The sequence below is a fragment of the Pseudophryne corroboree genome, chromosome 4, assembly GCF_028390025.1.
Source record: "Pseudophryne corroboree isolate aPseCor3 chromosome 4, aPseCor3.hap2, whole genome shotgun sequence".
Taxonomy (NCBI): Eukaryota; Metazoa; Chordata; class Amphibia; order Anura; family Myobatrachidae; genus Pseudophryne; species Pseudophryne corroboree.
In genome coordinates this window covers 451,003,836-451,020,617 of record NC_086447.1, presented here as the reverse complement: position 1 = coordinate 451,020,617, position 16,782 = coordinate 451,003,836, and the positions used below count along the sequence as shown (strand labels likewise).

The following is a 16,782-nucleotide window of genomic DNA, read 5'->3' as shown; positions in this document are numbered from 1 at the left end:
CTAAACTAACAATACTTGTGTCAGTGTCCACAGGACAGAGGGTAAATATGGTTTAGATAAGGATGGCTCCAGACCTTGTATTTGGTCATTTCCCAAACACACGAATATAGTTTAGGTATATCTGGACATTCAGATGAGCATGCAATGGACATTTTATTCATACATGCCTATGTATTTGTATGGACAAATATGGGTGAGAACTGCCGCTAATCTATAAGATTAGCCAATGTATGACCTGATATAAAGATGGGTAGGTAGTTTTCTATATATAGTAAAAACCAAAAACAAAACCGTCAACCACAGTACTTTGTCCTCTTTTTTTTTTTTTTTCCCCCTTCAATTATGAAAAAGCTCCTGAAACATTTCAGTGCAAATATTCTTAAGGACTCTTTAATATAAGTCAAACTTTTATCTATGGTTTGGATGCAACAGTATGTACATAGAGCATAAGATAAACGGTAGAGGTTAATAGAAATGATTTACTGCGTTCAATACAAAGTTAATCAAATATAAACGGGTCATTCCATGTCAGTCAACCAGGCGTGTCCACCACCCGTCTCAGATTTTTATGAATTTTTTTTACTTAAGATATCAGGTATTTTCTTTCACCTGCCTCAGGCGGGCGAAACCAAATCCACGGAAACTAGGCTGTTTCTACCAAAAAGGCGACATTAGATAGCCTGTAAAAATACGGGTGAAACTTTGGAAAAATTGCCCGATGTATTTTCACCTATAATTGGATACCACCCCAAACTGTGGGTCCTGCTGTCTTCATGTCGTCTGATGACAATTGGAATATGTGTAGTTTATCATAACTAATAGGCCGAAATTGGTGATGAGCAAGTGTGTCTACCACGTCTTTGCTGTTTCTAGTAGGCTATGCAGCTTGGTTTTGCAGTCTTGTATTTCATTTTGTGACACACAGAAAAACTTTATGCCATGTATCTTTTCAGCCCAGCTATACAGGTCCAGAGGTATCACGATGTGATGAGTTTCCACTGCTTGCAGACTGGTGCGGGTGGCTAGACATTTACTAGCACCATCATTAAAGTAGTGAACATACTCCAATTTTAGTAATAGTTCCGCTAAGTGTTTCATAAGTACCATAATGAAGGCATGCACAGTTAAGGCTACATGGTCATGGGTATCACTTATAACACACAGACTCACACAGTTTGAAGTGTCACACAATCATCTTGCCTAAAAAACAGATGTAGCCACACTAATAGTTGCCTCGCGGCAAGTGTGCCTGCAAATGAACGAGTATGCACGCCAATGGAAGCCTATGGAGCGAACGCCGGCTGTGATTAATCGCAGCACAGCCCATTTGCACTATGCCGCGATGCGTATGCCATGCGCATGCATCACAGCATCGATGAGCGTTGCTCTGTCTGTATGCAGAAAATGGGTGAAGTGTTGCTTGTGAAGTGTTCCTGTGGAATCCTTGAATTGCATCCTGACAAACAAATTAATACTTTTCTGCACGGAATTGTTCCACAGTACTAGTGATTGTAACCAATTTACTTTGGTCAGTGTGGACCCACTGCTTATAAACAATTGTGTGCTCATCATCCATGTCACTATCATGAAAAAGTTTTTCAACTATTTTCTGAAGTGCTTCCAGACATGGGCATTTATCACATCGATGAAGCTTACAAGGATTTCAGTTAGGTCTTTGTAGTCCATCTTTAGTTGTAGAGCAGCAACCAATAATTTTTAACGTTTTGGTGAGTTTTGCAAACACACAGAATGCATACCTCTTGCAGCAATGCTAACACACCATGTAGGTTTGTAAGAAACAAACCTTAGACAACCCAACTTGAATGTCTGGAAAACAGTATTTGAAAGCAAGATAAAGATCTTTCAAGTTTACTAGGAGTGGCCTTTTCTATTTGTGAATCCTTTTTCCTACTGGAACATTTACAGAAACAGACTTTCTTTCCAGGACACATCCCAGAATGTTCATCATCTTCGCAAAACCTGCTGTACTTGATCAACAATTTGTATAGGAAGGGCTTTCACTCTATATTTTTCTAGTTCTGCCAGTATGCTATGGGTTTCTTTAAGTTTTCCTGATTGTTGTACCATGTATTCTGTGACATTAAATAAGTTAGGTACTCAAGTTACTATATGTTTACGTTTTTACATTTCATAATTTCTTGTATTAATTATGTATGCAGTACTTGAACGTCAACTTCATATTTTTTTTTCTTCACTATGAAACACAGTACCATGCTGATTTTGTGTGGTAATAACGTATACCTTTTGTTAAGCACCTAAAAAAAAATTGGGATATCTAATTTTGATTGAACCTAGCGTTTTTAAGCATTTTAAAAAAACTAGTGTTTTTACCGTAACTCAAAATATAAAGCAGGTAAAGTAATTTGGTTTGGATTTTTAGATTCGGGAGGATGAGTTACCTTAGGGTTAGAAATTTCATGGTGAATCCTTAATAAACACTCGTGATACTTCAAATAAACTGGATAAAGAAGCCGCGATTAGTAAATAATTTAATAAATTGAAAAATCAATATTTAATAAACAAATTGCCAGACAGTCAAGATATGTTTCAGACATAGTTGTTTTGACATCCTCTCTATACTTAAAAAAAATCTTAAAAATCTGAGATGGGTGGTGGACATTTCATTTTTTTTGTGTGGGGGGGGTGATTTGATGTGGAATGACCCAACCACGGTTTAAATAATGAACAACCTGCACAAAAATAAACCTGGTCTTATTCTAGTTCTAGCCAATGTCTATTAACTGTGACCCCATGTAGTGTTATGCTCAGCAAATATTATGTATTGATCTCAGAGTACCGTCCTGCATTAAAAAAGTACTTTGACTTTTGAGTTGCTGCTTGGCATATGCTGTACAGGGTGTAGTATGAGTAGCCGGGTCCTGGCGGCCAGCATACCGGCGCCGGGATCCCGACCGCCGGCTTGCCGACAGCGGTGCAAGTGCAAATGAGCCCTTTGCGGGCTCGCTACGCTGCGTGCACAGTGGCACGCTATGTGCGCCACGCTATCTATTCTCCCTCGAGGGGGGTCATGGACCCCCAAGAGGGAGAAAAGGTGTCGGTGTGCTGGTTGTCGGGATTCCGGCGCCAGTATATTGTGCGCCGGGATCCCAACAAACGGTATACTGAATACCACCCAGCTGTACAGTATAATGGACAAATGAAGTGACCGTTGCGTAGCACGTTGTATGGTTTAACAAAAAAGCGTATCCTATATTAAGCATATCTTACATTATGTCATATACATTGCCCGACACACATTTATCTTTGTATATCATATGTGCATGTCCTTATAGGCTCTTGTTCTATAATGCCACCATGTGGCCCCATCTTGTTGTTTCTTTACTGGAGCTCCATGATCTAGTATGCCAACAGAAGTTTCCCTGCAATTTAAGTTACTGTGGATTATCCCAATTGATTTCCTCGCCATTAATCCTACCCCACAAGCTCGCTGCCTAGGTGTCATCCTTGACTCTGATCTGTCCTTTGTTCCCCAAATTCAATCTGTCTCAAAATCATGTTACATGCATCTTAAAATGTTATCCAAAATATGACCATACCTGACACAAGACACTGCAAAAACGCTAAACCATGCTCTCATTATCTCCCGCATTGATTATTGCAATAGTCTTTTTACGGTGCATACACACTAGACGATTCGCATCGTGAGCAATATCGTCTAGTGTTTCCCCTCCCGGGCTGGGCTGCCGACGGCGTGCATACACACTGTGCGATATCAGACAGTGACATCATACTGCGGCTGGCCTGAAGATGCAGCATCTGACGATATCGACAGATTCAGCTGCATGTACAGATGACAGCGGGGGTCGCTAACAGCACACATCGGGCATCGCTTGCAGCATACACACTGGGCGATATTGTAAACAATTTCGCTCAGAATGGTAAAAATTAGCGATATCGTCTACAAAATCACCAAAAAGAGACTCTCACCATTACAATCCATTCTTAATGCAGTTGTGAGGCTAATTTTCCTCGCTAGACGTCCATCGATTGCAGATCCATTCGGTCAGTCCCTCAATTGGTTACTTGTATTCTACCGTATTCAATATAAAATACTTTTACTAACACACAAGCCCATTAACCTTACTACAACAATGGGGGTAATTCCAAGTTGATCGCAGCAGGATTTTTGATAGCAATTGGGCAAAACCATGTGCACTGCAGGGGAGGCAGATATAACATGTGCAGATAGAGTTAGATTTGGGTTGGTTATTTTATTTCTGTGCAGGGTAAATACTGGCTGCTTTATTTTTACACTGCAAATTAGATTGCAGATTGAACACACCACACCCAAATCTAACTCTCTCTGCACATGTTATATCTGCCTCCCCTGAAGTGCACATGGTTTTGCCCAATTGCTATCAAAAATCCTGCTGCGATCAACTTGGAATTACCCCCAATGTACATCTCTATACTTATCCCAAAATATCTCCCAACCCAACTGCTCCGCTCTTCACAAGATCTACAACTCTCATCCACACTCATTATTCTCCCCCATTCACGACTGCAGGACTTTCTTTGGGCTGCACCCACTCTGTGGATTACCCTACCATGCACGATAAGACTCTCCCCTAGTCTCCAAACCTTCAAGCGTTCCCTGAAAATTCACCTCTTCAGGCAAGCTTATCAAATTCCAGAACCGCTCACTCAACCTTCATAAAGTTTCCTATCTAGTTACATCCTCTCTGTACAGTCCACACTTATCCTCACGTAGGCCCTCATTCCGAGTTGTTCGCTCGGTAATTTTTCTTCGCATCGCAGCGATTTTCCGCTAATTGCGCATGCGCAATGTTCGCACTGCGACTGCGCCAAGTAAATTTGCTAAGAAGTTAGGTATTTTACTCACGGCATTACGAGGTTTTTTCTTCGTTCTGGTGATCGTAGTGTGATTGACAGGAAGTGGGTGTTTCTGGGCGGAAACTGGCCGTTTTATGGGAGTGCGTGAAAAAACGCTACCGTTTCTGGGAAAAACGCGGGAGTGGCTGGAGAAACGGGGGAGTGTCTGGGCGAACGCTGGTTGTGTTTGTGACGTCAAACCAGGAACGATAAGCACTAAACTGATCGCAATGGAAGAGTAAGTGTCGAGCTACTCAGAAACTGCACAGATAAATCTTTTCGCTATATTGCGAATACTTCGTTCGCAATTTTGCTAAGCTAAGATTCACTCCCAGTAGGCGGCGGCTTAGTGTGTGCAATGCTGCTAAAAGCAGCTTGCGAGCGAACAACTCTGAATGAGGGCCATATTTCCTTTATTCACTTTCACATCCTCCTGGCCCCAGGCCAACATTGCTGTGTGACCTTATCATACAGCCCACCAAGAACCTTTGCAATCAATAGATAGCACCTATCCTTGTGTATCAGTGCCTATTTCCCTATAGATTGTAAGCTTGTGAGCAGGGGCTTCCTACATCTATGACTGTTATTACCCAGTTTTGTTTTATCATTGTTATTTCCAGTTGTAAAGCGCAACAGAATTTGCTGCGCTATATAAGAAACTATTAGTAAATAAATAAATAAATGCACATTGTTACAGAGGTGTCTCACCAATAAAATGTAGCTTCCCTATTTCGTAACATAGTAACAGCAACCATAATCATAATAATAACAACAACAACTACAACAACAACAACAGTGCTGACGTGTTGAGACAGCTCAGTTTTTGAATGATGCTTTTATGACAGTAGTGTGAATTTTGGATTTGATCTGTGCTTTATGAATCCTGGTGCAGGAGGCTGACTGGTGAGCTGCAATGGTTTATGCATTAGTTCACAGCTCAGCAGTTACTGTGCTATACATTCTGTAAATAAAATATGCTGGCTAATCTTGGCCTCCATTACAATACTTAAAATCATATGATAGTAGTTTGTTGGTACGCTGTACATTTTTTACTACTATTTTTTTAGACCTCTTTCTTTTGAAACACAAAGTTATTTGTCCTGAATGCGTCAAATCCTCTTTCACCATCATACACAGGTAAACCCTCCAGGAGGTTCTCGAGCAGAAGGAAATGTCTCCAGTCAGCCACAGAAGCCACCTGGAGCAGATCAGTTGTCGGACACAACTTCTCAGGTTTCATACTCAACTTTATGTAGACTCTATTTAGCCAAGTGGTTATTTTAGCAATTTATTTAATTGTATATTTTAGTATTCTGCCATAGACTTGTTCTCCATTAGTATAAATAGGCAGTACAGTACATTTTTGTGAATACCTCTTTTAGATATGGTGCAAAAAATAAGCTTCAAATTAATTAAAATCTCCATTTTTTTATTGTTTGTTTTTGTACAAGAATCTGCTCACTATAATATAGAGATACCAGAAACAGTACTTTTTGACTTTTTTATTATTTTTTTTTTTTTTTAACTCAAGTATTTTTATTGATTGCTTTTTTTTTTTGTTACAAAATAAAATAAAACCTCAAAAACCAGAGCATACATAAAGCAATGAGTATAGTCAAAGCTCCAGGATACTACAAACAGCAATTACCAGCACAGAGATAAACTGTACTTCACGCTAAAAGGTGCTCCTACAAGCTGCAAGTGGGAAGTTTTCTGTAACATTGGCAATATTACAGTTATGGCAGCACTGAGCTAGTTAAAATGCATGCTGTCCGTTTTAGTTTCCTTACATATGAACTGTAATAAGAGCTTCCTGTTTATATAATACAGCTTCTATAATTGAAAGTATTAATTTGGCATTTGCCTAATTCTCCAAGGCTATGGTTCTTATATAACCCATCCATTATGGGAGTGCATGGAGTCTGGTCCTGAGCCAAGGCAGCTGCCACTGGACTTTTTATAAATGCAATCTAAATTCAGTGATAAATTGTGCTGAAATCCTAGATAAGCTGCACTTTTATTTATTTATTTGTTTTTTTTCAGCGGTGGTGGGCCTGGGGATTGGTATAGACAAAAACACGTCTAATAACGTCAGACCATCTGTTGCAGCAGGCTTTGCATTTTACAGGCTTGGTAAATGGGGGAATACCGTCCAACGACAACTTCACGCAAAAATCAGTGCAGTGATTAATGGGCTGACCTATTCTTTAAAGCCTTTTATCTTCAGTGCTTAGTATTGTACACAGAAATCTACACAAAGAACAAGAACAGTTTCCATGTACCAAGTGACGTAGTTGATGACTGGATCTTTCCTTACTTTGCTATTTCAATAGATGTGTATTGCTGTTTTAGTCCGTGCAAAGCTTACACATAGTTCTTTCATTATCCTGCAGTTGTAAGCAAGCGTGCACCTCTGATCTGAATATTTAGTGTGTGTGTGTATGTATGTATGTATGTATGTATATATGTGTGTGTATATATATATATATGTATAATATAGCAGTTCCACCTCGAAAGGGGGAGGGTGCACTCTCCAATAAAGATCCTCACTCTCAATTTCTAAAGAATCATCAGTTTAATCCAAGTGGCCTTGAATGTTTCTCGACGTTTTGATCCAAAAAGCATGGATCTTCATCAGGAAAGGCTAGCAAAGTTCATAAATGTTCACGTGATACAACATATCGGATCCAAAGTATTCAATATCTAAAAAAGACAAAACATAAGAAAAATAAAACCAAGCCTGCCAGGCCACCTCTAAGCGTATTACATCCATAGTCAAACAAATTACCTTCACCATTAAACGTGGTCATGATTAATTAATTACCACCATTAGGTCCACTCCCAACCAAACATAGAATCCAGTGCCCAGCACGCTAACCACACAGGCCACCAAACAATTAAATATTCCACCAGCTTCAGGAATAGGGACAAACGAAGGCTCCCGACGCTGTGACCGGAAGTCACGTGCGTTCCACCGGGACTTCCGCCAGAAGTGACTCCCGCCATGTCATGCGCTCCATCTCTGTATTACCCAAACGTGTGGTGTGTTCCACTGGGACTTCCGCCGGATACAATTTCCGGCCTATGATGTGTTCCACCTCAAAATGATGCGTTCCACTGCTTGCACACGCGCACTAAGACAGCTATGCACAAAACAGTCTATTACGCGCTGTGGGTAACCTGGCCGGAGAACAAATACAACAGACCCCAACACAAAAGAAACACACACAAACACATATAGACTTAAACATATTATATAAATGGACTACATTGCACCTATTCTTTTCATACTAAGGCGAGGACTTGACAAAAACCCAGGTGATGTGTTGGTTTGAATGGTTCCTTGTTATCAGATGATGGCATCATTAGGATTTCCTGTGACCGTACAATAGCAGTGCGGTATTGAATATTGCTTATACATTTTACAGGTCCGTGAGCTGAATTGAATAGACTAGCCAAATATTTGCACCTGATGACCGTCATTCACAGCTGTGATGGGGAGTTAGTAGTGTGATCTCACAATCTCCATCATGACCCAATCATTTCCCTGTAGTATGGCATGGACAAATGTGACCTTCCTTATGTAATATTACATTTTTAAAAAAATATTAGTAAATATCTTTCTTGCTTTTTTATTTGTAACTTCTCTGTTTCAGACTGAAGACTGTCTTGCAGTTCCTCTGAAGATATAAACTGGACCATTGCAAAATCTGTTCTAAATAAATCTCTTCTTTCTTCAGGTTGAGGCTCAGTATGTGGAAGCCACCCATGGTGAAGAAGCTGCACAGCCTGCACCCGCTCTAAATGTCTCAAGGAGTCCAAGGCAGCGACGTGTAGCACAAAGTAATAACCTTCCCTCTCCAAGTCTCATCCAGGTACAGCAACATGCCGTCAATGGAAGCAGCACTGGATCCGTACTGCTGATAATTGTTCTGACCTTAGCATTTGCAGCACTTTTTTTCCGCAGAATATATCTAGCCAATGGCTACATTTTTGACTATGAACTATAAAGTTTGGTTGGTTCTGCAAGGAACTGACAGGAATGCCTCATTAAACCATGTATATCAGGTATGCGTAGACAACTGTTTACAGCAATGATTATTTGCATTTAACTTGCTGTCTGCTTGAATGACTGACTGTTTAAGGCAGTGGTCAGGGAACAGTGGTAAATTACCCCAAATGGGGTGAAAATGAAATTCCTGGGGGTAATGGACGGTCACGCTGCCGAGACACAACCCAGTTCAGCACTGGCCGGCTCGCGATGTGACATGCTGACGTCACACCGCGCTCCCTCCTGCCTGCCCTGTGCTTCTGGTCGCCCTGTGCTGTATTCCTGCCGCGCTCCCTCACGCCCGCCCTGTGCTGTCCTGTCCTGCGGCCCGCCAACCCACACACACAACTTGAAGTGTTCCGTGGCTGACCGCTGACGGAGTTCCGCAGGATCGGACAGTGTCCCACATAACAGTGGGAAATTCCCACTGACATTACTGAGGTGAGGATGTGACCATCTGTCTTCTAAAAGTCGTCCCACCCCCCCTTTTTCCCCTCATCCATCTTTCTTACATTCATTCTGGTGTTTTGGGGAGAAAGTGTTAATGAACCCATTTATTGCCAAAAAATAATTGGCGGAAAAATAATGTATATATGCACAATAATATATGATTTCCTTCCTTTCGAATCAAGGGGGTAACGTCGGCGTATCTAAATATATTTTGGGGTAAAAGGTAAAAAAGTTCCCTGACCCCTGGTTTAGGGCATACTGTGGCATTGTTGCAGGAGTTTAGTAATTCTGCTAACTGAATGACCTTTTTGTCTGATTTATCTGTGTGAGAAACTGGGAGTATTTAAAGTAGTAATTTAAATATGTACATGCTTATGTTATGTATTTACTGACAGGAATGGGTATTACACAAAAATATAAACTCTGTTGCATACTGCATGTCCAGTTGTACAGAGGAACACTACCGCACTCCTGCTGTGGATAAAATTATAGAATTATCCCGAAATTTAATTTTTCTTCACTGAGGGACATAAAAGCTTTCTGTCTGGTCTTCTTAAATTCAGTAGCTTTCCCAGGGATGAGTTAATTTTAGACACATGATTAAAAGAAATAAATGTAGATTGTCAGAAGGATTATCCATCTATATGGCCTCCATCATGCTGAACATCAATGTGCTAAAACATTGCTTCAGCATTCCTGATATTGAAATGTAGGCACAATGGCTACCAAGGGCCACCCATGAGGCTCCCTTTTCTATTTGATATTAGAATGTGGGGTGGAATTTTCCACATTCTAACTGGCTGAGGTAAATGATGACCTTGAACACAGTAGGTTAGTGAATTACCAACTAATTCTTTCTTGATTCAAGCATTGTGGCGGTCAGATGTTGCAAGGCATCCCTGTACCCCTGGCTGACCGGAAAACCTGTGCAAGAGAAGATTTGTATATTTTAGAAATATATAATTGGTTGTATTTATATGCACACAACGTAATCATGTCCTCGGGTATTTCTGCCATATCCAGGAACAGTAACGATTTTAGCGCTTTAGTGTGTCTTCTGAGGTCTGTGCCTAGAGATGGTGACCGAAAGGGACATATCTGCATTTTAAGAAATGTTGAGTCAAAGTATATAATGTATAACTTTTTTTTCTCTGACGTCCTAGTGGATGCTGGGAACTCCGTAAGGACCATGGGGAATAGACGGCTCCACAGGAGACTGGGCACATCTAAAGAAAGATTTAGGACTATCTGGTGTGCACTGGCTCCTCCCCCTATGACCCTCCTCCAAGCCTCAGTTAGATTTCTGTGCCCGGCTGAGCTGGATGCACACTAGGGGCTCTCCTGAGCTCCTAGGAAGAAAGTATATGTTAGGTTTTTTATTTTCAGTGAGACCTGCTGGCAACAGGCTCACTGCACCAAGGGACTAAGGGGAGAAGAAGCGAACCTACCTAAGTGGTGGTAGCTTGGGCTTCTTAGGCTACTGGACACCATTAGCTCCAGAGGGATCGAACACAGGACCCGACCTCGTCGTCCGTTCCCGGAGCCGCGCCGCCGTCCCCCTTACAGAGCCAGAAGCAAGAAGGTGGTCCGGAAAATCGGCGGCTGAAGACTTCTGTCTTCTCCAAGGTAGCGCACAGCACTGCAGCTGTGCGCCATTGCTCCTCATGCACACCACACACTGCGGTCACTGATGGGTGCAGGGCGCTGGGGGGGGGCGCCCTGAGCAGCAATATTAACACCTTGGCTGGCGAACTGACACCATATATAGCCCCAGGGGCTATATAGGTGTTTATTAACCCCTGCCAGAACTTTTACAATAGCGGGAGAAAGCCAGCCGAAAAAGGGGCGGAGCCATCTCCCTCAGCACACTGGCGCCATTTTCCCTCACAGCCCCGCTGGAGGGATCGCTCCCTGGCTCTCCCCTGCAGTACTGCACTACAGAAAAGGGTTAAAAAGAGAGGGGGGGGGGGGGCGGCACAAATTAGGCGCAGTATAAATATATTATGCAGCTATAAGGGAAAAACACTCTGTATAGTGATATCCCTGTGGTATATAGCTCTCTGGTGTGTGCTGGCATACTCTCCCTCTGTCTCCCCAAAGGGCTTTGTGGGGTCCTGTCCTCTGTCAGAGCATTCCCTGTGTGTGTGCTGTGTCGGTACTGCTGTGTCGACATGTATGATGAGGATAATGATGTGGAGGCGGAGCAAATGCCTGTGAATGGGATGTCACCCCCTTGCGGGGTCGACACCGGTGTGGATGGACTTATGGAAGGAATTACGTGACAGTGTCAAATCCTTACATAAAAGGTTTGACGACATAGGACAGCCGGCTGCTCAGCTTGTGCCTGTCCAAGCGTCTCAAATGTCATCAGGGGCTCTAAAACGCCCGCTACCTCAGATGGCAGACACAGATGTTGACACGGATACCGACCCCAGTGTCGACGACGATGAGACTAGTGTACCTTCCAATAGGGCCACCCGTTACATGATTGAGGCAATGAAAAATGTATTACACATTTCTGATAATACCCCAGGTACCACAAAAAAGGGTATTATGTTTGGTGACCGAAAACTACCAGTAGTTTTCCTGCATCTGAGGAATTGATATGAGGTGTGTGAGGAATTGTGGACTTCCCCCGATAAGAAATTGATAATTTCTAAGCAGCGTACCCTTTTCCGCCAGAGGATAGGTCACGTTGGGAAATACCCCCTAGGGTAGATAAAGCGGTTACACTCTTATTAAAAAAGGTGGCACTACCGTCTCCGGATACGGCCGCCCTGAAGTACCTGCTGATAGAAAGCAGAAAACTACCCTTAAAGCTATATACACACACACAGGCATTATATTGAGACCTGCTATTGCCTCGGCATGGATGTGCAGTGCGGCAGCTGCGTGGTCAGATTCCCTGTCGGATAATATTTATACTATAGATAGGGACAATATTTTGCTGAAAATAGAGCATATAAAAGACGCTGTCTTATACATGCGTGATGCACAGAGGGATATTTGCCGACTGGCATCACTAATAAGCGATATGTAAAACCATTGCCGCCAGACGGGGGTTATGGACTCTGCAATGGTCGGGCGATGCCGATTCAAAACGGCACATGGCAGTTTGCCCTATAAGGGGGTGGAACTGTTTGGGGATGGTCTTTCAGACCTCGTTTCCACAGCTACGGCTGGGAAATCAAAACTTTTGCCACAAGCTACCCCACAGCAAAAGTAAGCACTGTAGTATCAGGTACAGTCCCTTCGGCCCCAGAAAAGTAGAGGACTAGAGGCTCATCTTTTCTGCCAAGAGGAAAAGGTAGAGGGAAAAAGCTGCAGCACACAGCTAGTTCCCAAGAGCAGAAGTCCTCCCCTGCGTCCGGTAAGTCCACAGCATGACGCTGGGGCTGCTCAGGCGGACCCGGGTACGGTGGGGGCCCCTCTCAGAGATTCAGCGCACAGTGGGCTCTCTCACAGGTGGATCTTTGGGTTCTTCAAACAGTGTCTCAGGGGTACAGGCTGAAATTCGAGACGTCTCCCCCCCGCCATTTCCTAAAATCTGCCTTACCGGCAACTCCCTCTGCCAGGGAGGCAGTGTTGGTGGCTATCCAAAAACGGTATTCACAGCAAGTGATTATCAAGGTACCCCTCCTTCAACAGGAAAAGGGTTACTTTTCCACAATGTTTGTGGTACCGAAACCGGACGGTTCGGTGAGACCCATCTTAAATTTAAAATCCTTGAACACGTATAACAAAAGATTCGAGTTCAAGATGGAATCGCTCAGGGCGATTATTGCGAACCTGGACGAGGGGGATTACAGGGTCTCTCTGGACATAAAGGATACTTACCTGCATGTCCCCATTTGCCCTCCTCACCAGGAGTACCTCAAGGTTGTGGTACAGGACTGTCACTATCAGTTCCAGATGCTGCCGTTTGGATTATCCACGGCACCGAGGGTCTTTACCAGGGTAATGACCGAAATGATGATACTCCTTCGCAAGAAGGGAGTTTAATTATCCCGTACTTGGACGATCTCCTGATAAAGGCGAGCTCCAAGGAACAGTTGGTAAGGGGGTAGCACTTTCTCGGAAAGTGCTGCAACAGCAGGGCTGGATTCTCAATTCCAAAGTCACAGCTGGTCCCGACGACACGTCTTCTGTTCCTGGGAATGATTCTGGAAACAGACCAGAAAAAAGTGTTTCTTCCAATGGAAAAAGCCGAGGAGTTGTCATCTCTAGTCAGAAACCTCCTAAGACCGGGACAGGTGTCGGTACATCAATGCACACGAGTCCTGGGAAAAATGGTAGCTTCGTACGAAGCAATTCCATTAGGAAAGCTCCACGCAAGGAATTGCCAGTGGGACCTGTTGGACAAATGGTCCGGGTCCCATCTCCAGATACAGCAGCGGATAACCCGGTCGGCAAGAACCAGGGTGTCGCTGCGGTGGTGGCTGCAGAGGGCTCATCTACTAGAGAGCCGCAGATTCGGAATACAGGACTGGGTCCTGGTGACCACGGATGCCAGCCTTCGGGGCTGGGGTGTAGTCACACAGGGAGTGAAATTCCAAGGACTGTGGTCAAAACATGAGATTTCACTTCACATAAATTTTCTGGAGCTAAGAGCTATTTACAAGGCCCTAATCCAAACAAGGCCCCTGCTTCAAAACCAGCCGTACTGATCCAATCAGACAACATCACGGTGCTCGCCCATGTAAACAGGCAGGGCGGCACAAGAAGCAGGAGGGCAATGGCAGAAGCCACAAGGATTCCTCGTTGGGCGGAAAATCATGGGGTAGCACTGGCAGCAGTGTTCATTCCGGGAGTGGACAACTGGGAAGCAGACTTCCGCAGCAGACTCCACCCGGGAGAATAGGGACTTCATCCAGAAGTCTTCCAAATGCTGGTAAACCGTTGGGAAAGACCACAGGTGGACATGATGGCGTCCCGCCTCAATAAAAAAGATATTGCTCCAGGTCAAGAGAACCTCAGGCGATCGCTGTGGACGCTCTAGTGACACCACGGGTGTACCAGTCGGTTTATGTGTTCCCTCCTCTCCCTCTCATACCCAAGGTACTGAGGATAATAAGAAAAAGAGGAGTAAGAACTATACTCATTGTTCCGGATTGGCCAAGAAGGGCTTGGTACCAGGAACTTCAAGAGATGATCTCAGAGGACCCATGGCCTCTGCCACTCAGACAGGATCTGCTGCAGCAGGGGCCCTGTCTGTTAAAAGACTTACCGCGGCTGCGTTGACGGCATGGCGGTTGAACGCCGGATCCTGAGTGAAAAAGGCATTCCGGAGGAAGTCATTCTTATCCTGATCACAGCCAGGAAGGATGTCAGCCTGAAGTTCAGACGTTGTAAGGGAGTGCTGCATATTCAGCCCCTTTTTGTGCCCCAGTGGCACCTTGGGATCTCAATGTGGTTTTGGAGTTCCTGGAATCACATTGGTTTGAGCCACTTAAAACCGTGGATTTGAAATATCTCACATGAAAAGTGGTCATGTGTTTGCTCTGGCTTCGGCCAGGCATGTGTCAGAATTGGCGGCTTTGTCATGAAAAAGCCCTTACCTGATTTTCCATATGGATAGGGCAGAGCGAGGACTCGTCCTCACTTTCTCCCGAAGGTGGTATCAGTCTTTCACTTGAACCAACCTATTGTGGTGCCTGCGGCTACTAGGGACTTGGAGGATTCCAAGTTACTGGACGTAGTCAGGGCCCTGAAAATTTATATTTCCAGGACGGCTGGAGTCAGGAAAACTGACTCGATGTTTATCCAAGATGCACCCAACAAGCTGGGTGCTCCTGCTTCTAAGCAGACTATAGCGCGCTGGATTTGTAGCACTATTCAGCTTGCGCATTCTGCGGTGGACTACCGCAGCCTAAATCTGTAAAAGCCCATTCCACAAGGAAGGGGGCTCATCTTGGGCGGCTGCCCGAGGGGTCTCGGCTTTACAACTTGGCCGAGCTGCTACTTGGTCAGGGGCAAACACGTTTGCAAAATTCTACAAAATTGATACCCTGGCTGTGGAGGACCTCGAGTTCTCTCATTCGGTGCTGCAGAGTCATCCGCACTCCCCGCCCGTTTGGGAGCTTTGGTATAATCCCCATGGTCCTTACGGAGTTCCCAGCATCCACTAGGACGTCAGAGAAAATAAGATTTTACTCACCGGTAAATCTATTTCTCGTAGTCCGTAGTGGATGCTGGGCGCCCATCCCTAGTGCGGATTGTCTGCAATACTTGTACAAAGTTATTGTTACAAAAATCGGGTTGTTATGGCGAGCCATCTGTTCAGAGGCTCCATTTGTTTTCATACTGTTAACCGGGGTTCCTATCACGAGTTATATGGTGTGATTGGTGTGGCTGGTATGAGTCTTACCCGGGATTCAAAATCCTTCCTTGTTGTGTCAGCTCTTCCGGGCACAGTGTCCTAACTGAGGCTTGGAGGAGGGTCATAGGGGGAGGAGCCAGTGCACACCAGATAGTCCTAAATCTTTCTTTAGATGTGCCCAGTCTCCTGCGGAGCCGTCTATTCCCCATGGTCCTTACGGAGTTCCCAGCATCCACTACGGACTACGAGAAATAGATTTACCGGTGAGTAAAATCTTATTTTTTTTAAATTTAAACTCGTCTTCAAAATATTAAAAAATGTTCTAGGGAAACTTTAGGGGGGATTTCAATTCTAGGTGGAGAGTGTGAAGTGACAATGCCACAGCCTTAAAATGCCGCCAATGGCACCGTATCTCGCTTCCCTCACCATCCCCGGCCAAATCCCAATTTTGCTCAGTGCTTGTTACCTTATGGGGCTGCAACCACTTTTGTGCGAGATCGGGCTGCTGTACAATGCGGCTATTACTGTGATGATTTGTGCGATCAGATGTCTTCGTCTGGAATTGAATTTCACACTTTAACTAAATTTTGGCCTGATAATTGAAAAAAAGCTTAGCTGTGACATGAGTTGTTTTTAGGAATGGGGCCAGTAATATATAAAGAAATACTGTAATTACTTTTGTGGACATAAGTTTCATGTAGCCTTGTTATATTTTCAGATGTATATCTTGCTTTTTTAATTAAAAATAATTACTCAAGATGTTTATTCTTGCATTTGTTACATTGTACTATATGTAATGACCTAATATTATTGTTCTTTAAAAAATATATAAGCAATAAATAAAACATGTTGTGGGGAGTTTTATTTCTAATGCTTTGACCATAGATCATACAACTGACCACTTACAGCAGTGAAGGGCAACATACGGTCCTGTGGCTGCATATTGCCCACCAAGCCCCCAGTTCATCCCTACTTTGTTTTGACATTTGTTTGTTAAAGCTTTTAACACTTATTTAAAATAGTTGATGTCTCTTTCCTTAATTAAATGTATTATCTTGCTACTGATATTTAGAGTGATGTGCGCCTG

At 43.7% G+C, this 16,782-nt stretch overlaps 1 protein-coding gene across 3 annotated transcripts in view; it reads left to right on the top strand.

Annotated features, from left to right (window-relative positions):
* Positions 1–16,454, top strand: part of UBE2J1 (ubiquitin conjugating enzyme E2 J1) — a 68,013-nt gene extending 51,559 nt beyond the window's left edge. For all 3 annotated transcript variants that reach the window (XM_063916975.1, XM_063916974.1, XM_063916976.1), the window contains exons 7-8: positions 6,013–6,108; positions 8,616–16,454. In XM_063916975.1, coding sequence (XP_063773045.1) covers positions 6,013–6,108; positions 8,616–8,885 — 366 coding nt within the window. In that variant the 3' untranslated portion in view covers positions 8,886–16,454. The remainder of the gene's footprint in view (positions 1–6,012; positions 6,109–8,615) is intronic.
* The last annotated feature ends 328 nt before the right edge of the window (positions 16,455–16,782 follow it).